This window comes from Poromitra crassiceps (genome assembly GCF_964638095.1).
Source record: "Poromitra crassiceps genome assembly, chromosome: 11".
NCBI lineage: Eukaryota > Metazoa > Chordata > Actinopteri > Beryciformes > Melamphaidae > Poromitra > Poromitra crassiceps.
The window spans coordinates 11,078,019-11,105,790 of record NC_139643.1 but is presented as its reverse complement, the minus strand read 5'-3'; the positions used below and the strand labels follow the sequence as shown (position 1 = coordinate 11,105,790).

Sequence of the window (27,772 nt, the reverse complement as noted above, 5' to 3'; positions counted from 1 at the left end):
CTGGTCGGTCCTGGTGGGAAACCAACCAACGTGAGTGAGTTTGTTGTGTTTTTATCTGTGATGATGTCTTTTCCATTATGATGTTTTCTGTCTGCTTCCACGTCGCTGCTGTGACCGCTTCTCTTTCTGATCAAAAGCAAAGCGCGGTTTCATTTCAGACACAGACCCAAACACCCAGGACCTAACGTTAGCTCGCTAGCTAACAGCTAGCTCCAGTAGCTAGTCCGCTAGCTTATCTAACGTCGTATACAAAACGAGTTGTTTACAGGGAAAACTCCTTCGGATACCTTTAAGCATAAAATGACATAAGCCACGGTATGCCTTTTGCCGTTGTGTTTTATCTGCAGACAGTTTAGGTTGATGTTGATACAGGTTTATTCATTTAGGGGAGAAGAAAAAAAAACTCGAGATGAACCACCTCGTTTTCCATGCAAAACAAACGAAGCGAAAATAGTCATAGGAAGACCAAAACAAAACAACTATCAACAAGTCGACAAACATTAAAATCCGCACACGAACATCAGCAAGATTGGTGAACACACCCACTACTGCATACTGACACCAAGACAAATTCCTCGTATGTAATCTTGCATATTGTGGCAATAAAAGTGATTCTGATTCTCATAGATGGCCACAGAGAGGCCATGGATTTGCCCAGCAAAATAAAAGGGAGTAGGGCTCCACGATATGCAAAAATAAAATAAAAATCATATTGCGATTACTGACAGCGATTGCGATATGTGATACGATTTTAGTGTGAATGTTGATTTTTATAATTAATTTTAACTGAAAATATATATATAGTGTAGCGATCCTGAGTCAGGATGCCCGGAGCGTAGGGATTGTCCCTTTGGTCTGATGGTTAACGTGTTGGGCTTGTAAGTTGGAGACCTCTGGTTTGATACCAGCCTCGCCTGTGCTGTTACATTGGTGTCAGAAGTTTGGGATGGGATGGCCGCACGGCCCTCAGTCATCGGAGGCGTAGCCCCGGGGGTGTGGGGGGACGCGGATTGCGTTGCCGCATAACTGGGGAATCCCACTGGTTGCATTTGCATTGCGTTGTGGCTGTGCTCCGGTTTTGCTACGTGCTCTGTGCTCCACCAACACTAACCGGCTGCGTGCAGAGCATGTCACGGCTCCGCTCCACCAGACAGCTAGAGTGACGAGACCAACAAGTTCTCGCGGTGAAATCGCGAGACAATTTGTATGTGGGATAACACAACAACAAACAGGCAGAAGATCATTGTTCCCAACTGGAGAAGCAGAGGAGGGGTGGACTTGCTTGGTGTTGTCCTTGTAAAAAGGATGTGTCGTGTCATATATTATTTTGTGGTTTTCCACTTCAATGATTCACTTTTCCTCATACATGTTTGTCCTCTGGCTTGATATTGAATGCTGTAAACACCTCTGCCCTGTTGACTCCATGCCTGGCTCCGCCCAACTTGCTGCAGCTTTGCTCCGACATCCGTGGAAAATAGAAGCCTTGCCTATCTTTTTTGGAGAGCTCCGGATCGTCGGAGCTGGGACGGAGTAGACACGCAACGCAGCGGAGTAGGTGGGCGTTGACACAATGATTAGAGTGGAAACGTATCGGCTCCGAAGCCGTACCGCAGCGCAGACGGACCGAACACGGACTCAGTGGAATGTGGCCGTAAGTCGTTGGATACGTCGAGTGCAGGGGCTGTCTCTCCCACAGGCGGAGGTAGTGTAGCGATCCTGGGTCTGGAGGTATAAAGCAAACACATTGGTCCTTGGCCAAGGGGATTGCTTAACGTGTTGGGCTTGTAAGTTGGAGACCTTGCGTTCGATACCAGCCTCGCCTGTGCTGTTACAATTAGGGATGGGCGGGAGTACTCGGGTACTCGAGTACTCGTTCATAACGTCAGTACTCGAGTAATGTTTCCGCTGTTCGGGTACTCGCCCCACCCCTCACCCCTTTAAAAATGGTATGCACACATCGTCATGTGGATCAGGCAGCATGGATGTGTTTCAGACAGGCATAACTGCACGGGCGTCAAGTCAGCCAGAATGTAAAAGTATGTCATCTGCTTTAGGGCTTTCAAAATAAAACCCTTATTGTAACATTGGCATTAATATTAATTTTGAGTAATGCCTTACAGCCACAGTTTCACTCGTAATCTTAACATCACGAGTATTTTGATACAAGGTTTGCTGCTTTGTTTGTTGAAATACCTTTTTCTCATCCAACGTGCATCAATAAGCTATTTACTTTTGTTTAAGTCATATTATTTTGAAAGTTTTAACAGGAAGTTTCCCAGCTCATCATGACAATTGACTGGTGGAGATGCGCCGACACGAGACAGACGCACGCTTCTCCACAACGCACCCCCGATAAAACTCATTGAAAACGTGGCGCTAGTTTACTGACTACACTGTCGTCGTCCCATAACGTTAGCCACAAGAAATGTGGAGAACGAATCACTTTATTGCTTCATGTCGATCACTATTTAGCTGCAGCTAACGTTATGGTCACTGGTCAGTTTTCACTTTTTGGCAGAACACCGGACCTTGTAATCCGTGGATTTACGTTACTGTACTGATCATAAAGCAGAATGGATTGTACCGGGCATGTAGGCCTATTGGAAATGAGCCTTTTTCGCTTGTTTCACAAGTCTGCTCGGACGACGCAGCGCTAACCAATGCTGCCATCCAACCACCAGAGATCTGAGGTAGGGACAACAGCTGCAGCTAACGTCACCTAATTGTCCCTTTCCATGCAAAAATGCAAACGCTATGTGTGAACAGCCCCATACACAGCAGATTACCCCTGCTCCGTCATTACCATAGTAATAATAGATATTCGAAATGAACTGCTTAACATAGCCAAACTTGGGTTAAGCGTGTTTCCACACGGACCCCCAAAGCCCCCCCCCCCCCCCCAGCGAGTACCCGATTACTCGTTCATAATAGAAGGAGAGTACTCGAGTATTTAAATTGGTTAAAATGCCCATCCCTAGTTACAATACGTATGATGATGCGATTTGTAGTGTACTGCGGTCTGTACCAAACAAGCATCTTCCCTTATGTCTGGAGAATAGGAGGAATCAGCGTGACGTTACAACAACAAATCCCCCAGAAATTAGGGCTGGGCGATATAGCTCAAAAGTATATCGATATAAAATATTTCATATCAGTCGATATCGATAATTATTGATAATTTTTAATGTTACCGTTTTATCGCCCAGCATCATCCATCTTTGCTCACTACATCTTCACTTTTCTTACCCTAAGAATGTGAAATTATCAGTTATCGTATCGGCCGGGAGGGGGGGGGGGACACCATCATGCATCCCTAATTAATGTATAGATTTTATTGTCAAATATAAAATATAAGACTGTCTCTGTCTGTCTGTCTGCCTGTCTCTCTGTCTGTCTGTCTCTCTGTCTGTCTGCCTGTCTGTCTCTCTGTCTGGTTGCCTGTCTCTCTGTCTGTCTGTCTCTCTGTCTGCCTGTCTCTCTGTCTGTCTGTCTCACTGTCTGTCTGTCTCTCTGTCTGCCTGTCTCTCTGTCTGCCTGTCTCTCTGTCTGCCTGTCTCTCTGTCTGCCTCTCTCTCGCTCCAGCTTCAGCAGAATGGAAGCTGCAGCAGCAGAGCGAGAGGAAGAGGAGAACGGAGTGATGTCATCAGGAGGAAGAGGAGGGTCAAAACAGGAAGTGGGGATGAAAAGGAAGCTGGAGGAAGAGGAGGCATCCCCCTCAGAGAAGCTGGTGAGTGGCCTGCATGACTCTGATGGAAAGATCATCTCAGATCAGCATTCTGAAGGAAAATAGTTCCTACACCTGAATTCCCCAGGGTATCAATAAAGTCTCTGGTGCTTTCAGACCATCAGGGTTCTGGTTCTGACTCAGCTTCTGTTCTGGAGTCTTGGAACCTCGGTGTTATCTAGAGAACCAGCCCAAGTTCATACTAGTTTAAGCGGAACCAAGGATGCGTCATCAACGGAGGGCATTGCTCAATACAGAAGGGAAGTAAACACAACAACTTTAAGAAAACACAACAGCGCTTTTGCGGCTAAAATAGATATTCTGCACGAACTGTAAAATGTTTAGGCAGTCCCACTCCCCCCAGGATTTCACAGGAGTTTTTTCTCTGATTGTTGCGATCAAAAATGCTGATTTTACCGTGTGTGTTTTTTTCTCTCCAAAAATGGCTGCTGAGTTCTATGTGATTGTTGCGATACAATTGTGGGAACTGGCAAAAATTGCAAGTTGAGTAACTGGTTTTGCAGAAAACTTGCGGGAATTTTGAAAAATTGCAAGCTCCCGCAAATATTGCAGAGATTGGCTGAATTTGCGATTGCAAAATGGCAATTTACTCAAGGGACTGATTAGGGGCACGTGTGCAAATAGTATTGGGATCATGGGATAAAATTCGGAGAGGATCCGGTCGCATCATCAGCGCATCATCAGATTTTGTAAAAAAAAAAATGTTTCCCCACGGGCGTCTGCAACCGACTCAAAACGGCCCCGCGCCCCACGTTTGGGTCCCAACCCACCAGTTGAGAAACCCTGTGTTAGAATATGTTTGAATATATATATTATTATATTATATATAATATGTCTGTAACAGTGTATTTAATCACGCTAACTCCTATTGTTTTCCCTCGCCTAAAAATAGGAAGTGGGGATGAAAAGGAAGCTGGAGGAAGAGGAGGCATCCCCCTCAAAGAAGCTGGTGAGTGGCCTGCATGACTCTGATGGAAAGAGAATCTCAGATCAGCATTCTGAAGGAAAATAGTTCCTACACCTGAATTCCCCAGGGTATCAATAAAGTCTCTGGTGCTTTCAGACCAGCAGGGTTCTGGTTCTGACTCAGCTTCTGTTCTGGAGTCTTGGAACCTCGGTGTTATCTAGCGAACCAGCCCAAGTTCATACTAGTTTAAGCGGAACCAAGGATGCGTCATCAACGGAGGGCATTGCTCAATACAGAAGGGAAGTAAACACAACAATTTTAAGAAAACACAACAGCGCTTTTGCGGCTAAAATAAATCTGTACGAACTGTAAAATGTTTAGGCAGTTCACAGGAGTTTTTTCTCTGATTGTTGCGATCAAAATGCTGATTTGACCATGTTTTTTTTTCAGACACCCTGTTAGAATATATTCGATTATCTATATTATTATATTATAAATAATATGTCTGTAACAGTGTATTTAATCGCGCTAACTCCTATCGTTTTCCCTCGCCAAAAAATAGACGATCTTTAGACCATTATTGCGCTAGCTTCCCGTCGGTCTAGCATGACAAGCTTTACATCAATGGATTGGTTAGATCGTCTAGTAGTTTAATCTGATAACAGAATCTTCACTGTAGGTGGAAAACTCAGGAGGAATAGTGCTTTGCCTTTCTGCAGTCTGGTCTGTCCCTATTCAGCACCCGTAGCTCCACATAATCAGCAGCTGTGGTGGCTAAGTAGCTTAGCTACATAGCTTGCAAACAACTTTATCTCAGATTCCACAATTTTGCCGTCTACTGACCAAAATCCAAAGTGCTTCCAAACAGGACTTCTTAGACTGCTCGGAGTGGAAATCACACTCTACAGCTGCCGCGTTTGGTTGTGAATCACAACCTCCTGGTGAACTCTCTGCGTAGTGGCCTAGATCTCGCGTGAGGCAGACAAGACAGGCAGGCAGGCAGGCATCAGCGCAGCTGCCCAAGCTCTCGCGAGAATGCGCAATGCCGATGCAATCCAAAGTCTGACTGTTGAGAAATGTTTGTGTGTTTTTGTATGAACCCTAAATTTATGTTTATGTATTTTCATATTCAAATATTATTTTCATTTTTATATTCAAATATATATTTGGATATAGAATATTCTTTGACAACCCTATGCAGATTGCAGAATCGGTCTTTTAACTTTTTACTCTTTTTACTTTATTCGGTTTTACCGGCTTTATTCTTTTAATTTTGTGGTTCTCTAATTGGAAAAGTTTGTTGGCAATAAAGTGCTGAGTGAAGAGGTGTGTGTGTGTGTGTGTGTGTGTGTGTGTGTGTGTGTGTGTGTGTCTCTCTCTTTTCTCAGCTCACAGACCACGGTGTGAAGGTAGCTAGTCACTATAACTCTCTACAGGAGGTTGGTCTGGCAGAGCGGAGTCAGAGCCGCATCTATTACATGCGGAACTTCAACAACTGGCTGAAGAGCGTCCTGATCGGTGAGATCGCAATCAGTAAATCACTCCGCATCAGTCCTGATTTAGAGCACGACCGATATCGATATGGGGTTGTTGTAACCGATATCGATTTTAGAGGGAGAAAATTCACTGATTACCGGTACGGCAGCCAATATAGTGATGTTGTTGTTGTTGCTGGAATTAAAAAATATAGAGCTTTGCTCTGGATTGTGCACCTATTTTGCACCTATATGATGCAGGGGAAGCCTACTCAGAAGGCTGCTTTCTTAAACAAATAACTTTATTGAAGAATATTTAACATTACTAAACATTGTCAACGAATTCTAGAAATGAACTGAGAAAATAAAGAATTAAAAAAAGCTAAATAAACGTCAGTCAGACCGGTAGAAAGACAGATAGAGCAGAGATTTTCCTAACCGTGCAAAAAGTGTCTGAATGTAAGAAACAGTCAAATGTTCAGTGGTAGAAACATTGCTTTCAGTCGGTGGCAGAGGACGATATTGCTTGTTAAATTTGCCTGCAGCTCCAAATCACGAAATCCTCCCCCTCGCTCTGAAACTCAGATGAGGAGCTCAGATGCTGCGCTGACCATTGCGAAACAATCATCTGGGGCAATGGTTACTTTGAATCATTCATAAAAGGCAAAATAACGCACACCAAAGTAGTGCTGCAACTATCGATTACCGGTATTTTAGTAATCGAGTATTCTACCGAATAATCCATCGATTAATCGAGTAATCGGATAAGAACCCTTTTTTGTGTTTTCAAAGGCTTATCGTAAATATACACCAAAAAATAAGATAAATCTCTTCAAATAAACAACTACATTGGTTTCTTTCTTAGAAAAAACAACATTTTTATTTTTAAATTGCATAGAACTGGCAGTGGCACCATTCATCTTTTCAACCTGACGTTTGAGTTCTTCCAGTGTACAGCAACCGTTAAATAATATGAATGAATAGCTTACTAGCTAGTTTACATCCTTCATTTACCTTACAGCTGTATGAGGCAACTTCGCACATTGCTGCTCTTTCTCTCTCACACACACTCACTCTCTCTTTCTCTCTCACACACCAATAGGCTAGTGTGATCACACACACACACACACACAACGCTGTTAAATTAGCCGCTAACGTTAACGTTAGGTTGAGCTTTGTATTTCTCACAGAAAACGGCAAGCCACATCAAAAAAATGCAGCGTGAATGCAGTTACTAATAGTCATATTGGCAACGTGGCAAGCCAGCAGCACAACTACTACTAGTCTTAATATCAAGTAGCAATCATTAGCATACATTTACATTAGCGTTGTGTATAGTTAACGTTACGTTACTTTGCTCCGCTCGACGTAGATGCGCTGGTGGATGCGTAGACTGGATGTTTACGGTTCAGGTGCTGAAGCATTGACGAGGTACTGTTGTGATATGCAAGTATCGTTACAGTACCGTAAATTCCGGACTATAAGCCGCGGCTTTTTCCCCGTTTTTTGGCCCCTGCGGCTTATATAACGGTGCGGCTTATCTATGGATTTTTTCAGCAAAAAAATAAATAAAAAACGGAATTCTCTCTTCTTTAGCACTCTTTCTAACTATAAATCCACTTCTGTTTTAATTTCCTCTCTTGCCCTCTTTTCACCACACCGCGGACACTGTGTGCACTGTAAAAAAAAACACAGGTGGTGTTGTGTTATGTTGTTTTGTTGAAATGTTAATAAATGGGAGCTTCCTCAAACAGCCATCTCTTTCCCGACAATCCCCTCTGTGCACGAACCCTTACATATGGTAATTAAACATTAAAACACAATTAACACGTTCACTGCCAAGGACGTGTTAACACGTTTTCAGAATCCAGCTGTTGACTGCCAACGACGTGTTAACACGTCAAAAAAAAAATCGTTTTTTTTTTTTTGACGGTGGGATGTGCATCTAACCCTTTTACATCTCTTATATAAGTATTGGACGTGTACAACGTGTACAACCCATTCCACCAACCCACTAAGTGGCGACAAGGAAGGAGGAAGGCAAGCAAAAAGCAGTGTGACGAAGCCATTCTCATGAAAATGGATTGGCGAAAACGCTTTCGTTTTCGCGCTGATTGCTGGCAGTGCGGGATTGCAAATTTGCATAATAGATCACGGATGGAACACACTTTGAAACACGCAGCATAAATATGACCAGAATCGCAAAAGCTTGATCAAAGCTCTCAACCAAAACTCCAAGAAGCGAGCGAGTCCAACCAGACTTCCTCAAAGAGCGGCCACTCAGACAGGCACAGCCGCACAGCAGCTGCAAAGCAGTGAGACTGGTGACAAGCTTGTGACACGGCCGCTGGCTGCAGCCAAGAGGAACGCCCACGGAGGGAGGAGTTGGAAGCAGAGGGGAGTTTCCTGCTGTTATGGAGGAAATTACTGTTCAAAACTATTGTTTAGGTCTTACTGATGCCAAAAATGAATGGTTAAAGTGACTGTTCTATCGAATTTCACAAAAAGCCGTTTATCTCTGAATAATTTTTCTGACGCTGAAACCATGCTGTATTCAACTGCTAATGCTTACATAACTACTAACTCTACAAACTAACTCTTTTAGACAGAGAAAGCACACATTCTATTAGTTGTTTTGAGATATTGTGTGTTCACAAAATCTTAGCAGAAAAGAATCCTCGGCTCTTGTAAAATGAGCCAGAATCCTCAAAAAAAAACCTGGCAGAACCTACCTACAGCATTGAAAAAAGGGCTGGCAGTCAATGTGTTAAAAAAAAAAAAAAAAAAAAACATTAAAACACCCGCGGCTTATAGTCCGGTGCGGCTTATATATGTAACAAACAGGCAATTTTGCTGCTGCGGCTTATACTCCGGTGCGGCTTATAGTACGGAAATTACGGCACTGAGTTTGTGTCCTTTTTCAGCGTGAAATGGTCCCACACTTTAGACAGTTTCGGTCGCTTTGTCGGCCCTGGTTCTTCCCTTCCCGGCTCCTCCTGTCTGCTTTCTCCGCCGCCTCGTTCCATTTTGCGGGGTCCGCTCGCTATTAGCTCTGCCTCTCTGGTCTGTCTGCGATCATGTGTTCTCACGTGTTTACACCCATATGTTTACACTGGAAGAGCGCTGTGCCACACCAGTAAGCGTCCGTGAGAAACACAGTCTCTACTCTCTAAATGCCGTGTCGAGGCGAATCATTTTGGCCTCGATCATTTTAATTATTCGAGTTATTCGAGGTACTCGAGGAATCGTGACAGCCCTACACCAAAGGTTGTGGTGAGGTGCTGACAGCTGAAGATAAACTTTAAATGAAAGAAAGTGTCGCACACTCTGGCTCCATATGCATACTTTAATGATGACGTTTCGGCCGTCCGGCCTTCTTCAAAATCAACAGCATTTATACTTTGAATCATTAACAATCATTTTCCATAAGCGCTGGCTGCTGGCTAATTAGCCGTTTATTAAACAATTTCCAGCCGACTACTTTTTGTTTCAATTAAAAGTCATTAAAAGTCACTTTAAATCTCTGGAAGCGAGCAGCAGCGATAGCAGAGCTTAGCTCGCAGAGCCCCCTCCTTTCTGTGAATTCTCACTGACAATGTTGCGCCATCACACTCAGAAACATGTGGCCACTGGCCAATGGCTAATGTTTTGATTTTGTGCGGTCCACCGCTTGGCATAACGTTAATGTCAACTGGACTGGATAGCCCTCATTTTTATGGACGCAACTAGAGGTCGACCGATATTGCTTTTTCAATGGCCGATGCCGATGCCGATCTTTAGAGAGCAGGGCGGCCGATGGCCGATATATAATGCCGATTTTTTTTTTTTTTTTCATTCGATAAAATACGATTAAAATAAACTCCTCAAAAAAAATTTGGAAACGTTATTTTGCTCGATTATTTCTCCCCTTTAATAATACCAATTGGTAGTGTATTTTATATAGTTGGAAAGCCTGTCACCTTTACAACGGGGTAAAACTTGTAAGGATTGTGCATTCGTGGAATGAGAAACACGCAGCTAAACGTGTGGGTAGCGCCCCCAAAAAATGTGCAATATTCTTCTGTTGGTATTTTTTTTTAAAGAAATCTAGTAGCCTAGATTTCCATTATCCATTCATGCACATTGAAAATCGAATATAACATTATACTGTAGGCCTACATCTAATATAAGATGTTATCTTAGCCAGTACAGTAACATGTTTTTGATTATTCTTTTTATTAAATAGAACAATACATTGGGTTATGCGGTATAGATGTCAGTAGTGACTGGTAGGCTATAGCGAGAGAGCAGTATGTCAGAGAACTCATTCATGCACTGTTCTATACATTAACAATAATAATAATAATAATAATGTAACTGTTTAGATTTGCTGTCATTTGATGGGAGAAGTGTGTTTGCAGAAGATGGTGGTGACTGAGGAAACGTAACGTTACAGTAGGCTCATGGGTGCATGAGAAGACTCACATTCAGTGGCGGACTGCATAATCGGGCACGTCGGGCAAATGCCCGGTGGCCTGGCCTGCAAAAAAAAAAAAAAATTTTTTTTTTTTTTTTTTTGCAGGCCGATGCCGATTAATAAAAAATGCCAATAATCGGCCCCAATTAATCGGCCGGCCGATTAATCGGTCGACCTCTAGACGCAACGAGGTACAGTACGCCAAGGTTTGAAATACATTTGATTGACAAAACAGTCGTTATGAGCCGTGCCCGTTTGTGATTAATAGCGCTAATTAGTAATGTTACGTTAAACGGACTTGACTAACGGTATCATCATCGCCTGCCATGCTTTGTCATCTGGCTTGTGTCAGCTGTACACACTAGGGTCGTGCTTTGTCATCTGGCTTGTGTCAGCTGTACACACTAGGGTTGTGTCAGCTGTACACACTAGGGTCATGTGTCAGCTGTACACACTAGGGTCATGTGTCAGCTGTACACACTAGGGTTGTGTCAGCTGTACACACTAGGGTCATGTGTCAGCTGTACACACTAGGGTCATGTGTCAGCTGTACACACTAGGGTCATGTGTCAGCTGTACACACTAGGGTCATGTGTCAGCTGTACACACTAGGGTCATGTGTCAGCTGTACACACTAGGGTCATGTGTCAGCTGTACACACTAGGGTCATGTGTCAGCTGTACACACTAGGGTCATGTGTCAGCTGTACACACTAGGGTCGTGTGTCAGCTGTACACACTAGGGTCATGTGTCAGCTGTACACACTAGGGTCGTGTCAGCTGTACACACTAGGGTCGTGCTGATTGGCGATCAGATCGTATATTACCGACTCAATGGCTGAAATGACAAATGATTTACCATGGGCGATTTCGATCGCCCCCCCCCCCCCCCCCCCCCCCCCCTCCGTGTGTGGCTGCTCCCTGACCCCGCCCCCGTGTGTGGCTGCTCCCTGACAGCAGAGGTGCGACGCAGCAGTTTGAGTGTGTGTTGATCATTAACCTGACGCTGACCAGACCATTAACAAACGCTACTATGACATCGTGCATTGGCGATGTCAAAGGGTGGCGATTGGACGATCTGACTGAGGTCAAGATCGCGCAACTCTAGTACACACAGCACTGTCTAACTTCTATCTGTGTGGACGTGTACAAAGAGCATTGCGGGCTCAAACTGGCTCTCGTGCCCATAAATGCAGGCAAGGAGATGGGCCATGCCGGGCTCAGACAGAACATGGGCGGGCTCGTCTAGGTTCCGGCCTGTTTTTTGGGGCCCAATCAAACCTTCACATTTCAAAATTCAAACGCTGTCCAGTCCCGTTCTGGTTCACACCTGGACTAATGGAAGTCTCAAATTCAGTGTCAGTAACAAGTCATTGATTAACTGATTGATTGATTGATTGATTGACAGGTGACATCATGGAGCAGGTGCGTCTGCAGGGCGGAAGGGGCGGGGTGTCTGTGTTGGACCTGGGCTGTGGGAAAGGAGGAGACCTGCTGAAGTGGAGGAAAGCAGGAATCGGACACCTGGTCTGTGCAGGTACGGTACATTTGTATTAGTATTAGGGATGCACCGATGGATCGGCACGTGACCGGAAATGGCCGATTTTCACGTGATCGGCCTCGATCGGTGATCTGCGCCGGTCACTCTAAATAGCCGATTCTGTGAGCCGATTTTCACGTGACGTGCGCGCACCCCAAAGCACCGAGACAGGCACCCAGCCACCACACCACACACGCCAGCATACCTTCCTCGTTGAGGATTTTTTTCACCGTCAGTGAAGTAGACAAAGCTCGCAGTTTGTCACACATGCAAGTCGAAAATAAGCCGTGGAGACAGAGATGCAGCCGAGTCCCGCTCGGCTGGAGTCAAGTCTGAGCGGCTCGCTTCACCTCACTGGCCCCTCTCTCTCTGCTCTCTCTCCCCGGGAAGCGGTGCTCCAGCAACCCGCCACCGCGCACAGCTGGCTTGGCGAGGTGAACGCGAGCATTGTGTCCAGTATAACCATTCCCCGACCTGCTTTCTCCATTCCACATCAGCGCTGCTGCCTCAGCCTGTCAGTCATGTTGTAACGTGGATACAGGAGAGACTATTTGTTTCGTATTGCAAATAGAACGACATGAGAACGACGGACATAATAATAAAAATGCATCGGACTCACAAGTGTGCAACGTTTTCTGTGCGTGACGATATTTTTTCGGATGGCAGATAAAAATACGCATACCAAACTTCGGACTGTGTGTAAACTCCGCCTGATATTCAGACTGAAGATCGTTACTGTAACTCATAAACTCATTTCCCCTCTACGCAAGAGGACTGGTCTGGAGCCAGTCTATAAACTCCTTGACCATGGATCATTTTGATGTTCTGTTGCACCTGTTTTCTTTTGGAAAAGTAAATGCATGATAGCTGTGGGATATAGGCTATTGGATTTAATTTAATTTTTGTATTCATTGTATTTGCACAAAAAAGCTCTGTCCAGTAGCCTAACCTGGAACACTTTTATTTTGAGATGTGTTTGAGTGAGATGGTCCTACTTCATGCAAATGATAAGAATTGTTTATTTGTTTATTTGGATCCCCATTAGATGTAAGAATTGTTCTATGAATCTTAATTTTCAAACAAAGTTACAAAAACATTTGTGTAAGCTGTCAAATGTTGTTTTTAGAAAAAAAAATCGGAATCGGCAAAAATCGGTATCGGCAAGTCAGACTATTCAAAAATCGGAAATCGGAATCGGCCAAGAAAATGGCAATCGGTGCATCCCTAATTAGTATCATTATTATTATTATAGAAAAGATATTGCTGTATATACTAATAATCGTGTCATTGATATCAGATATCGCTGTATACTAATAATCATGTCATTGATATCAGATATCGCTGTATACTAATATTCATGTCATTGATATCAGATATCGCTGTATACTAATATTCATGTTATTGATATCAGATATTGCTGTATACTAATAATCATGTCATTGATATCAGATATCGCTGTATACTAATAATCATGTCATTGATATCAGATATTGCTGTATACTAATATTCATGTTATTGATATCAGATATTGCTGTATACTAATAATCATGTCATTGATATCAGATATCGCTGTATACTAATATTCATGTTATTGATATCAGATATTGCTGTATACTAATAATCATGTCATTGATATCAGATATTGCTGTATACTAATATTCATGTTATTGATATCAGATATTGCTGTATGTACCAATTTTCTTGTTGTTGATCAGATATTGCTGCGGTGTCCGTGGATCAGTGTCAGAATCGATTTGAAGACATGAAGAGGAGGAGTCGCCCTCACGAGAAAATCTTCAGCGCCCAATTCATTACTGCTGATTGCACCAAGGTAGAACTACACACACACACACACACACACACACTCCGCCCAATTCATCACTGCTCCAACATAGATCTATAGCTCCTAGATGTGTTCCCTTCATTACCGCTGATGTTTCTTGACTCGCCCTCTGTTCTAGTTTATATCCAGGAGTCAGTCATCAACGTTGCAGTTCTGAAAACAAATACAGAGGCGTACCGGTGTACCGAGTACTCACCGAGATAGCCTTGTTTACAGCTGGAGCAATGTGCTCAAACAACTACACAGTGTAACCGAACTGTCAGTAGTGTCTGGCAACAGGGAAATGACTCTGTATATATATTTAGCTGATTGATGGATAGTTTCCCATTCAGTCCCTCTGTTTTGGCCGCTTCTTCCAGTTCACTTTTGGGACATGGAAGAGTCTGTGACTACTGACCACAGCACTAAAGTCAAGCCAGCTAAAGTCACGTCATCTCCTGCATTCAACATACAACCAATGGATTCCATCCGCCATTCATTTTACATCTACAGTTTGTTCAAAGTTCTGTGTAGGGATTTAATGTTAACGTTACAAACGTAAGGCGGAGGAAAGTTACGCGGTCGCTATGACGACCAGTTGTGGGCGGAGGCGAGTAAACTGGAAATGAGCCATATGTGTCAGGGGTTTTAGACACACCTGTCCTACCTGTCGTCTGTCTGCAGGAGGCGCTGTCGGAGAAGCTGGATGACCCTAAGCTGATGTTCGACGTGTGCAGCTGTCAATTTGTTTATCACTACTCCTTTGAGAGCCAGCAGCAGGCCGACACCATGCTGAAGAACGCCTGTGAGAGGCTGAAGCCTGGAGGCTTCTTCATAGGAACCACACCCGATGCCTACCAGCTGGTGTAAGAGCCTGGCCTACTGCTTACTGACTGCTTACTGACGCCTACCAGCTGGTATAAGAGCCTTGCCTACTGGTTACTGACTGCTTACTGACTGTTGCCTAGCAGCTGGTGTAAGATCCTGGCCTACTGCTTACTGACTGATGCCTACCAGCTGGTGTAAGAGCCTGACCTACTGGTTACTGACTGCTTACTGATGCCTACCAGCTGGTGTAAGAGCCTGACCTACTGGTTACTGACTGCTTACTGACTGTTGCCTAGCAGCTGGTGCAAGAGCCTGGCCTACTGCTTACTGACTGCTTACTGACTGTTGCCTAGCAGCTGGTGTAAGAGCCTGGCCTACTGGTTACTGACTGTTTACGGACGCCTACCAGCTGGTGTAAGAGCCTGGCCTACTGGTTACTGACTGCTTACTGATGCCTACCAGCTGGTGTAAGAGCCTGGCCTACTGCTTACTGACTGCTTACTGACTGTTTACTGACGCCTACCAGCTGGTGTAAGAGCCTGGCCTACTGCTTACTGACTGCTTACTGACTGTTTACTGATGCCTACCAGCTGGTGTAAGAGCCTGGCCTACTGCTTACTGACGCCTACCAGCTGGTGTAAGAGCCTGACCTACTGCTTAAGCTTGTGGCATACTCTTCGCGCCCAGCCAAGCGCATAGAGCGCGCGACGATTATGACGTCATCGCATGGGGCGTGTCGGGGGGCGAGGCCTGAGCGCAGCGCGGCGCATCCATGGAGATTTTTCTATCAGCGCGTCGGGTTTTGCTGCCTGTGCCTGTGAGATTTCCGTGGTAGGCTATCAGTGGATATCTGCTGTGATTGAGTCCTCACCGTCGTAAAGTTGCCTTTGAAGCATGACGTTCGATTATAACGAACTAGTTGTGTGGCTTAGCCTTCCCAAATGTTGAGGGTCGTTTTTTATAATTTAATACATAGAATTGGGAACGTTACATTCAATTTCATTCAGACTGCCTGGAGCCTGGAGCTGCGCACTGAGTATGTTCTGTTTTGGCCCGCGCAGAGTGCGCGCGCCCTCCTCGGAGCCCCGCCTCCAGCGCGTGCGCGAAGAATATGCCAGAAGCTTTACTGACTGTTTACTAGGGGTGGGAATCACCAGATGCCCATGATACGATACTAAAACGATACTTGAGTCACGATACGATAGTATTGCGATATGCTAGTATTGCTATATATTGAATATTGCGATATTTCAATATATTGTCTAACTCCTTTTCCTACCTTTTCCTTGACCTCACCGGAAGTAAAACATGCAGTGTTTTTTTTTCTTTTTCTTTTTTTTTGACCCACATGTAGGCTACATTATTAACTCATTGAGTGCCAGCCACTTTTGGAGAACGGACGCTCCCAGTGCCAGAGTTTTCAGAGCGTTTTCAGTGATTTCTCGAGGCCCACAGAATATTGTGTGATATTACTATGTAAACACCGAACACGCACAAAGAACGAACTGGCTCTATTGTATCATCAGCAAAAAAAAGTTTATTGATGCCATTTTCCGTTCTTTAGTTATGAGCCGGAGAAGATAGGTCGTTTTGAGCAAATACAGGCGTTTCAAATTATTAGCTGAGATATTCCGCCTTTTGTGAAATGCAGCATTTCAAGCACATTCACTGAGTCTGAAGATAATATTTTCTGATGTAGTGACGTGGTGTAGTTGTGTGATGCCCTGTGTGCCCCACCCCCCTCTCCCCCCCTCCCCTCCTCAGCTGCAAACTCCTCCCCACACTACACAGCCTCACGCACCCACTCTATTTTCGGAATGCTCCGTTTGTGTGTGCCGGGCGGCTCCCAGCGCGATAGGGAAGAGCCAAACCGGACTGCTGAATGGTTTGGCATCGGGTGCTGCTTTTCTGGTGGCTAATCGTGTGGAGAAACTATACAGACAGACAGAGACAGAGGGGCTCAGTTGTGTGCGCGGATTGACTCCTGTTCGCGCAGCCAACGTCAGCTCCAGACAGAGCAATCTATATGGCTCTGGCTGCAGCATGCATCGGTTTCTCTTTGATCACGGCTTTTTCCTCCTGTTTCTCAGGACCTGTCTCTAATCTGGAGAGCACTGTCGCCACCTAATGGGTTTGTAAAATAGGTTATAGACCTCCAATAGCTACAATATTTGTACAGGAGATGCAGAAGGCTTTGATCGACGTCCCACCGTCAAAAAACGCATTGGACGTCGAAAGACGTCCTTGGCACTCTACGTCACTATTTAATTGGACGTCGAAAGACGTCCATGGCACTCAATGAGTTAAGCTTCTCTGGACTCAATACGCCACTGCAGGCGCGGACTGCAACATCGGGCACTTCGGGGAGATGCCGGTGGCCTGGCCTGGCATGGCCTGCAATTTTTTTTTTTTTTTTTTTTTTTTTTTTTTTTTTTTTTTTTTTTTTTTTTTTTTTTAATATATCGATACTTGGCGTCCAAATATCTATACAATATCGTCAGGCAAAATATCGAGATACTATGATGTATCGATTTTTCCCCCCACCACTACTGTTTACCGACTGTTACTTAGCAGCTGGTAGAAGAGCCTGGCCTACTGCTTACTGAATGTTTACTGATGCCTACCAGCTGGTGTAAGAGCCTGACCTACTGCTTACTGACTGTTCTGACTGTTGCCTAGCAGCTGGTATAAGAGCCTGCTGTTTACTGACTGGTGACTGGACTGCTCACTGACTGCTGTGTGTGGATGATTATATGATTCTGCAGCTTCTTAGATGGCACTATGTAGCTTCACCTGATTAACCCAATTTTCCTCCTTTCCTCTCCTCCTCTCCTTTCCTTTCCTCTCCTCCTCTCCTTTCCTCTCCCCCCTTTCCTCTCCTCTCTCTCCTCTGCTCTCCTCTGCTCTCCCCTCCTCCCCTCTCCTCTCCTCCTCCTCTCCTCTCCACTCCTCCTCCTCTCCTCCTCCTCCTCCTCCTCTCCCCCTCTCCTCTCCACTCCTCCTCTCCTCTCTTCCTCTCCAGTAAAAGGTTGGAGGAGTCAGACTCCTTGTCTTTTGGAAACGAGGTTTTCAAAGTGTCCTTCCAGTCTAAAGGTTCCTATCCTCTGTTTGGCTGTCAGTATGACTTCAGTCTGGAAGGTGTGGTCAACGTTCCCGAGTTCCTCGTCTACTTCCCTCTGTTACAACAGTAAGATATTCATATTAGTGTTATAATCTACTTGAACTGTAAGTCTACTTCCCTCTGTTACAACAGTAAGATATTCATATTAGTGTTATAATCTACTTGAACTGTAAGTCTACTTCCCTCTGTTACAACAGTAAGATATTCATATTAGTATTATAATCAACTTGAACTGTAAGTCTACTTCCCTCTGTTACAACAGTAAGATATTCATATTCGTGTTATAATCAACTTGAACTGTAAGTCTACTTCCCTCTGTTACAACAGTAAGATATTCATATTAGTGTTATAATCAACTTGAACTGTAAGTCTACTTCCCTCTGTTACAACAGTAAGATATTCATATTAGTGTTATAATCAACTTGAACTGTAAGTCTACTTCCCTCTGTTACAACAGTAAGATATTCATATTAGTGTTATAATCAACTTGAACTGTAAGTCTACTTCCCTCTGTTACAACAGTAAGATATTCATATTCGTGTTATAATCAACTTGAACTGTAAGTCTACTTCCCTCTGTTACAACAGTAAGATATTCATATTAGTGTTATAATCAACTTGAACTGTAAGTCTACTTCCCTCTGTTACAACAGTAAGATATTCATATTAGTGTTATAATCTACTTCCCTCTGTTACAACAGTAAGATATTCATATTAGTGTTATAATCAACTTGAACTGTAAGTCTACTTCCCTCTGTTACAACAGTAAGATATTCATATTAGTGTTATAATCAACTTGAACTGTAAGTCTACTTCCCTCTGTTACAACAGTAAGATATTCATATTAGTGTTATAATCAACTTGAACTGTAAGTCTACTTCCCTCTGTTACAACAGTAAGATATTCATATTAGTGTTATAATCTACTTCCCTCTGTTACAACAGTAAGATATTCACATTAGTGTTATAATCAACTTGAACTGTAAGTCTACTTCCCTCTGTTACAACAGTAAGATATTCATATTAGTGTTATAATCAACTTGAACTGTAATTACTTGCAAAGGCCTTTTGGTGGTGCTACTGACCACTGAAACAGCAGCCACTGTATTATTATTTCACAAAATTATATGGTATGTCTTTTCCACAAACTCCTGGAACTTTACTTAAAGTATGATTAAAGAACTTAAAGTATGATTAAAGAACTTAAAGTATGATTAAAGAACTTAAAGTATGATTAAAGAACTTAAAGTAAGATTAAAGAACTTAAAGTATGATTAAAGAACTTAAAGTATGATTAAAGAACTTAAAGTAAGATTAAAGAACTTACAGTAAGATTAAAGAACTTAAAGTAAGATTAAAGAACTTAAAGTATGATTAAAGAACTTAGAGTAAGATTAAAGAACTTAAAGTATGATTAAAGAACTTAAAGTATGATTAAAGAACTTACAGTAAGATTAAAGAACTTAAAGTATGATTAAAGAACTTAAAGTAAGATTAAAGAACTTAGAGTAAGATTAAAGAACTTAAAGTATGATTAAAGAACTTAAAGTAAGATTAAAGAACTTAAAGTAAGATTAAAGAAGAGTTCTAATTAGTCAAAACAAATGGTGGTACTGTTGAAACCAAGTTATAATTTAAAGCAGAGGTGCCCAAATTATTTAATATCAAGGGCTCAAAATGTATCTGGGTGGAGGCTCAAAATGTATCTGGATGGAGGGCCGTAGGACAAAAATAAATGTTGATGTTAGTTAGGTGAAATGACATTACATTAATGTATTATATTTTATAGACAATTTACATTCTAAATCTAAATAATACAAATGTTAGTAGAACTTTTATTAGATTTAGATTTAGAGTTGATTTTTTTTTGGGGGGGGGGGGGGGGACTTAAACATTTTGAAAGGGAAACGCACCTTTCTGACAGAAAGTGCATGCAACTCGGGGTGCGTAACCTTAACCCTACCCATTAGGGGTGTCAAAAATAATCGATTATAAGATGCATCGCGATGCGGACGTGCACGATTCTGCATCGATTCACAAATGTCAAAAATCGATTTATAAAAACAAAAACTAAAAAAAAAAAGAATAATATAATATAATGGAAGTACATGCAGTTGTTTATTTTAATTATGGATCATAATACAATGCAATTCCAAATGCACTTTTATTTTAAAAGTAGCCACACAGTGAGAAAAAAGAAAGTGAGAAAAAATAAATCATGTATTGCGGAAAAAAGTGATGCTTTAAGATAAATTTAAGATGCATCGAGATGCATCGATAATCGTAATCGAATCGAATCCCTCTGAATCGTAATCGAATCGTGAGGCCAGTGAAGATTCACAGCCCTACTACCCATAGAACCCATTCTCATTCAGATATCTTGAGGTGAGAGGTCAAGGGATCCCAATGGTTATGCAGGGCTCCAGACTAACTTTTGACATTGGTTGCACTGGTGCGCCTAACTTTTTCATTTAGGTGCACCAGCACCTTCACTTGCTGTTGGAAAATTGGAATTGCAGTTCGAAGGAACTTGTGCGACCCAATGAAGTGCTAAAATGGGAACATTGAGCTTTATATGATACCCAAGATGCAACATGTTTAACTTGTATCTGCATATAATGCATAATGCATATACAACACATTTCAGCGAATCAAAGTATTAAAATATCAGTACAAAACTGATTTATTTTAGTCTTAAAATGTACCAAATGTATGATTTTTTTTTCTTTTTCTTTTTACAGTCGTAAATACAAATTGTCGCGTATTCAGTTCTGTTTAGTCAGAAATAGCAAAATTAACCCTGAAACTAAAATGAATATTTGGTGTCTATTGTAGTAACATACTGGTAGAGAGTGACTGTGCTACAGCAGCAGAAAGAAGAGAAGAATATCCCAAATCAATTTTACTTTTTTAACAGCAAATTAAACCCAGTCACGGTACTTTTAATACCAAATTAAACACAATCATAGTACTTTTAACACCAAATTAAACACAATTCCGGTACTTTTTTTAAACACAAAATTATACCCAATTGTGGTCGTTTTTAACACCAAATTATACCCAATCATTGTACTTTTAATTAACACCAAATTATACCCAATCATGGTACTTTTAATTAACACCAGAGTATACGCAATCACGGTACTTTTTAAAGGGAGGAAGGAAAATTGGCTGTTTTTATAGCTTGGCTTGGCTTTTACAGACTGGATCCAACCGACTGAATGAGGAAAACAAGGTTATGATGATTTTCTAAACTGATCATGGCTCGCTTCTCTGTCATTCTTCCTCTTACTTGTTTTGTAGTGAAATGAACTGTAGTCTACTGTTGACTGGATTTTCTCTGTTCTCTCTCTCTCTCTCTCTGTGTGCGTGTGTGTGTGTGTGTGCGCGCGTGCGTGTGCGTGTGTGTGTGTGTGTGTGTTCCTCAGAATGGCGAAACGGTACAACATGCGTCTGGTCTTCAGGAAGACGTTCTCTCAGTTCTTTGAGGAAAATGTGAAGAAGGAGCATCATCGCAGCCTGATGATGAAGATGGCGGGTCTGGAGGTACTTCACTTTTTCATAATCAATAGTTCATATTCTACTCATTTATCAAACAACAATTTGCAATAATCTTAACACGTTCACTGCCGTCGACGAGTTAACTCGTCAAAAAAACAACAACGGTTGACTGCCGTCGACGAGTTTTTTTTTTTTTGACGGTGGGACGTTGATCAAAGCCCCCTACATCTCCTATAAAAATATGGGAGCCACCGAACGTGTACAACCCATTCCACCGACCCACTAAGTGGCGACAGTGCTCTCCAGACTAGAGAAAGCCGAGCAAAAACAGCAGGAAAAAGCGTGAGGAAACCATTCTCATGGCGAAAACGCTTTCGCGCTGGGAGCTGGCGCACAACGGTGGGGGATTCCAAAAATAGACTCTGGGTGCAACACACTTTGAAACACGTAGCAGAAAGCCCAGAATCACACGCAGTTTCATCAAAGCTCACAACCGAAACCCCAGAAACGAACGAGCCCGATCCAGACTCGACCGACGAGCGGCCGCCAGGCAGCACAGACAGGCAGCAGAGACTCGCCTGTGACACACGCTGCAGAGCCACCAGAGACACACCCACGGAGGGAGGAGTTTGAAGGAGAGGGGGGTGGGGGTGCTGTTATATTGGAGGAAATTACTGTTCAGAACTATTGTTTAGATGTCTGATGTCTCACTGATGCCAAAAATAAATGGTTAAAGTGACTGTTCTGCCTGTTATATTGAATTTCACAAAAAGGCATTTATCTCAGCTTTCCTTCTCAGACGCTGAAACCATGCTGTATTCAACTGCTAATGCTTACATAACAGAACATGATAAAAACTAACTCTTTTAGACAGAGAAAGCACACATTCTATTAGTTCTTTTGAGATATTTTGTGTTCACAAAGTCCTAGCAGAAAATAATCCTCGGCTCTTGAAAGATGAGCCAGAATCCTCAAAAAACCCCTTGGCAGAAGCTACCTACTGTATTGGAAAAACTGTTGGCAGTGAATGTGTTAAATCCCGAAATTACAAACATTACAAGCAATCATTAGTAATGAGGTGATTATTTAGTTAATGTGTAGTTATGTCATATCATAGAGCAGGGATACTCAACTTGCTTTGCCCGGGGGCCACTTTCGTGAAATGATAGAAGGCCAGCGGCCAGTTAATAAACAATCAATATACATTTTTCTGTAGCGGATTGTAGGTTTTTGGGGTGTCAGCCGGAGTTTAGTTTGACAATGTTGTGCACACCGGATAGTTAGTTAGGTTAAGTACATACATAAGTGCCTGGGTAGCGAGCAGACGGCGGTATTTGACAATTTAGCAGCTCGGATCTGTGTGACCAGACCTAAACAGCCTATCTGCATGGGTTGCTATGGTAACGATGTGGGCGTCAGTAAATACGTACATTGGTGACGTGGTTTTCCTGCGCAGAAGCATTTGATGATGAGTTGCGAGTGACGTTCAAATCAGATTTGGTGGATCTGCGCGTCCGCACTCAAGTCACATCAGTCGAAAGCAGATAGGAAACTACCTCCATATGTGGTTTGGGACAAGTGACACAAATCAGACTTGGAGCATCCAGACTCATAAAACCAATCTGGATAAAGTCATTAATAGGTCACTAAAGTTCACAAATCAGATTTGGCCTCCTAGTCCAAACATGGCCTTATTCAGCGGGTATCTTGCATGTTGCGTTCAGGTGCACTGTAAAAAAAAAAAAAAAATTGCAATTCCATCGCGGGCCACACAGGGGCTGCCAGTTGAGTATCACTGTCATAGAGTCTGACATGACATAACTACACATTAACTCTTGAGTTCCCGTTGTCCGGTAATTGCCGGACTTTGTCCGGTAAAATTCATCAAAGTCTGCGTTTTCCGCAAACTGACAATAGGCTATAAACTTCACAAGCGCAGCTGGGAATATTTGCTTAACTTTAAACTGGAAGAAAAGGTAAGAATAGGCTTACATTATTGTTAACGCTAGTTAGCCTACCTGTAGCCTTCATCTGAGAACTGGAAAGCCCTTGCCAGTGTTCTTTTGAGAAGTTAATTAACCCTGAAGCTTGCATTTTGTTCCGTTTGATTGAGCGGTCATAGAAACATGGTTGTTCAGGGAATTTACAGCAATATCAAGATTATAGGCTATAACCTGCTATCAGTTGTTTTTTAAAACTCAGTAAACACAAATCTAATGTGTGTCCGGTATTTATTCCAATTGTCCAGGCAAACTGAAATCATGCCGGACACGTTGTCCGGCACCGTTCTTGTCTAACGGAAACGCTGATTGACTATGCCATGGATTTGACAAATTAATCTAAATTAAATCCGCTGTCGCTATTATTGTGTTTCCGAGGCTGTGGTGGGCTCATTTTTAAAGTCACTGTGATGATACATGAAACTAGAAGACCTAAGGAACAACCGCCATACTAGCTTGCCGGGAAGGGGGCTTGACCTCACCTCAGGATATCTGAATGAGAATGGGTTCTATGGGGTTATGGGTTATGGGTTAGGACTACACACCTTGAGTTTCATGCACTTTCTCTTCAGAAAGCTGTCTTCCTTCGAAATATGTTTGTCTTTTTTTTCTTTTTCTTTTTTTACACTCAACTCTAAATCTAACTCGAATAAAATTACTGTTAAACCGATAAAAGAGTAGAGTAGATTGATCATGTAAATTGTCTATAAAAATATAATACATTTTTATGTGATGTAATTAATTATAATTTATTCTATCCAGATTAATTTTTGGCCCTTCATAGGAAAAAAATTGGGCACCTCATAGACGACGACATAACTACACACTAACTAAATAGTCTAACCTCATTACTACTGATTGCTTGTAATCTAATAATATGTAGGTAATGTCTAATGATTTTTAGTTAATGTGCAATTAGTATGTAGTGTTGTTCATGTTGTTCCTATGTGTTTCCAGCCTTTCCCCAGTGAAGACGGAGGCAGAGTGGCGGCAGACAGCAGAGCAGAGTACCAACATGCCAAAGAGCACTCGGGCAGAGCCGGAGTCAAACTACCGCTGGTGAGTGGACAGGGACTCTGGTCTTGTTTCTGCTGGTCTGTTTCGGCCTGGTTTAATCAGAGAAACGAGATAGCTATCACCCGCCCTGCAGCTCGCTGCTCATCACTCACTGATTACATCACAATGATGTCACAATGTCTTTGACATCATCAGTGATGTCACAATTGCCCGAGTTTAAAAACCACAATTGCTCAAGTGATATCACTGATGATGTCACAATACCTATGACATCATCAGTGCCGATGACATCATCAGTCATGTCATAAGTTGGTTTCCATCAATAATGATGTCAATGATGACAATGATGACATCAGTGATGATGTCATAGACATTGTGACATCAGCAGTGGGATATAAATTGAAACAAACAGTGCCACAGTGCCCACTTGCTCCCTTTTATATAATAATATTTCCTAGGCTCGGCTAATTCCTAGACTCTGCTGCTGCGCGGCCTCGCCCGCCCTGCATCTTGACCGCTGTGCGGGCTCACCTGCTCTTATGACATCACTGATGATGTCACAACTTCGCATCACTGATGACATCACAGCTGCTCTTATGTCATCACTGATGATGTCACAATGTCTATGACATCATCAGTGATGTCATAATGCACAATTGCTCAAGTGACATAACTGATGACATCACTTCCAGTTGAGTGACATAACTTCCGGGACAAAAATCGCAGAGCCCACTTTGCCCCTTGTTATGATGATGATGATGGCCCTGTTACATGTGACATCACTGATGATGTCACTGATGATGTCTTCTGCTTAACTCATTCTCCGCCATTGGCATCTCGGAACGTAATTTAAGGGTGTATTCACACCTATCTCGTTTGGAGCAGTTGTTCCGAAACAGAGAGCGTTTTCCCCCTTGGTGCGGTTCGTTTGGGGGAGTGTGAACACAGCAATCGCACTCGGATGCGGGACAAAACAAGCGGACCGAGATCGCCAAGAAAGGGTGGTCTCGGTCCGCTTTAAACGAACTCTGGTGCGGTTCGATTGTGGTGAGAACGTGATCCGACCTCGATCCGCCACAACTGCAGTAAACGGTGCGCATTTTTGGATAAACCAGCTGCTGTGCATAATGGCCTGAAGAACAAGCATTTTTATCGTTTAAAAACAACATCTTTCAGATCCTGTTTTGGCGACTTGTGACTTGCATCGATAAACTTTGGGGGATTTTTGGATCATCACATCAGCAGTTTGAACTCAATCAACTTACCTCGGACCATGGGAAGGAACGTTAATGTGTTGAATCTCTACGGATTTTGCCTGTAAATTGTGTGCGGTGTGCTGCTGCGCAGCGGGTGCTGCTGGCTCCCTGCCTCCCTCTCTCTCTCTCTCTCTGGTCTCCATTCAATAAATGAAAACAAGTCGTGGTAATCAGAGCCAGCCTTCTTTGTGATAAGATTGTCTGGTTCAATAAGACAATCAGACTGATTGCATGTCTTCCTCGAAATGTCCGTTATTATTAAATTATTTATTAATATTTTATTCCTGACAGGACAGGTGTTCATATAGCCTAGCTATGTCTCGGCTAATCCTCGTCTCCGTGATAGTAGCCTAATAGCAGAATTTGCGAGGGTCTTTGATCTTCTATCTCCAAATTCCCGATAGCCTAAATAGGCTAAATAAATACATAGGCTTACATAGGCTACATAGCATACATTAATAAATAAATAAAGAACTTTCTCCCTCTCTCTCTCTCTCCCGATCCCTCCCTCTTTCTCTCTCTCTCCTCGCACGGCGCACGCCCGATATAGCCTAAAATGTAGGTCTAACAAAACTCATTCTTATAATCATAATAGGAAAATCTCTGGGAATTATTTTTTCCATCCCGAGAGGCTATTAGCCTATCAGAGTGTCTGCTGGCCAATCCAGGAAGTTTGACAATACTATTTGGACCGTTTCATTTGTGGCTGTGTGAACATAAACGAACCAAGGCACAGATGCAACAATTGTATCAATTAAGTACCTGAATCAGAACAAAGCAAACGACCTACAGGTGTGAATACACCCTAAGAGCACTTCCCTGCCATTGACGTCAGGGGACTGCAATAGGTGTTTTCACAGTCAGTAGATGGCGCTGTTGGCCACCTTATGAAGTGCTTTATGTGTATAGTCGTCTGAAAGCCAGAGTTTTTTCCCCACAAAACCAGCCAGCGTTCTCTTCATGGAGGAAGCTCATAAAACACATCCAGGCTGGTGCCTCAAAGCGTGGTACAAGGAGTACTCAACACGGAATGATTTCTTTCACAATAAACCGGTAAACGTTCACCAATCACTGCTTCTGTCAGTTAGATCAGTTATCCGCTTTGTGAACCCTCACATAGTGTACATTTCAGCCGTCGAATATGCTCGCAGACCTCCACACAACGAGTACCAGGAAGCACCAGCCCCACGGAGAACCCGCCCCAGTGCGCTCTCCGTGCGGGCTGAATTTCTCACTCGCTTCGCTGCAGAAACAGGCATGTATCTCGGCTTCCTGGTCAGAGACGGGCGTTTTTGGTGAAAACAACCTACATTCAAGTGTCGATAACTAAAGAACAGAAGAAGGCTGAAACAAACCTTTTTCCCCCATGAAAATAGAGGCTTTTTGTTCTGTCTTTTGGGACATGTGGTGTTTACATAGTCATAGAAGAAAATATTCTGTGGGTCGTGGAAAATCACTGAAAATGCTCAGAAACGCTGGCGCTGGCTGGCGACGTTTCCTTTGAAACTCTGGCGGGGAATGAGTTAATGGCTCTCTTCTGCTACTGCTTCTCTCAGGTGTGCACATATGCATTTTGTCACATGCCAACAACGTACCACATGACTACCCCGGCCCCGCCCCCACATGCCAACGTACCACATGACTACCCCGGCCCCGCCCCCACATGGTGCCAACGTACCACATGACTACCCCGGCCCCGGCCCCATATTCAACCCTGTTCATATGGTGATATTCAATATTACTGAATTTAATTCTTGTTGTTTTTGTCCACAGGGAACACTCAGCCGGTCTGAATGGGAAGCAGCCAGTGAGTTTCTATCAGTTTCTATCAGACCATAATAACAGACTGAATACCAGCAGATGAATAACTAGTCAATAATCAATAATAATCAATAACCTTTCATCTCTCTAGGTATTTATCTGGTGTTCGTCTTTCAGAAGATGTCCTGATGTTGGAACCAAACTGCTGGTTAGTTTAGTAAAGCTGATGAGTCCCTCTGCCTCCACGGTCTGTTTGTACAGAGATTGGTTGTTTTTTGTTTCGGTTAGATTTTTTATTTTGTTTGTTTTACTTTATTTGGGGTGTCGGGTGTGGGGGGGTTAAACA

The 27,772-nt window shown here is 43.0% G+C and overlaps 1 protein-coding gene across 1 annotated transcript; it reads left to right on the top strand.

Moving 5' to 3' along the window:
- Positions 1-27,772, top strand: rnmt (RNA (guanine-7-) methyltransferase). The gene is made up of 12 exons (XM_083646247.1): positions 1-30; positions 3,583-3,727; positions 4,638-4,694; positions 6,041-6,170; positions 11,991-12,119; positions 13,838-13,953; positions 14,629-14,810; positions 17,795-17,959; positions 21,320-21,437; positions 24,350-24,451; positions 27,439-27,472; positions 27,578-27,772. The coding sequence occupies exons 2-12, from the start codon at positions 3,593-3,595 to the stop codon at positions 27,613-27,615; spliced, it is 1,206 nt and encodes a 401-aa protein (XP_083502373.1). The 5' UTR covers positions 1-30; positions 3,583-3,592; the 3' UTR covers positions 27,616-27,772.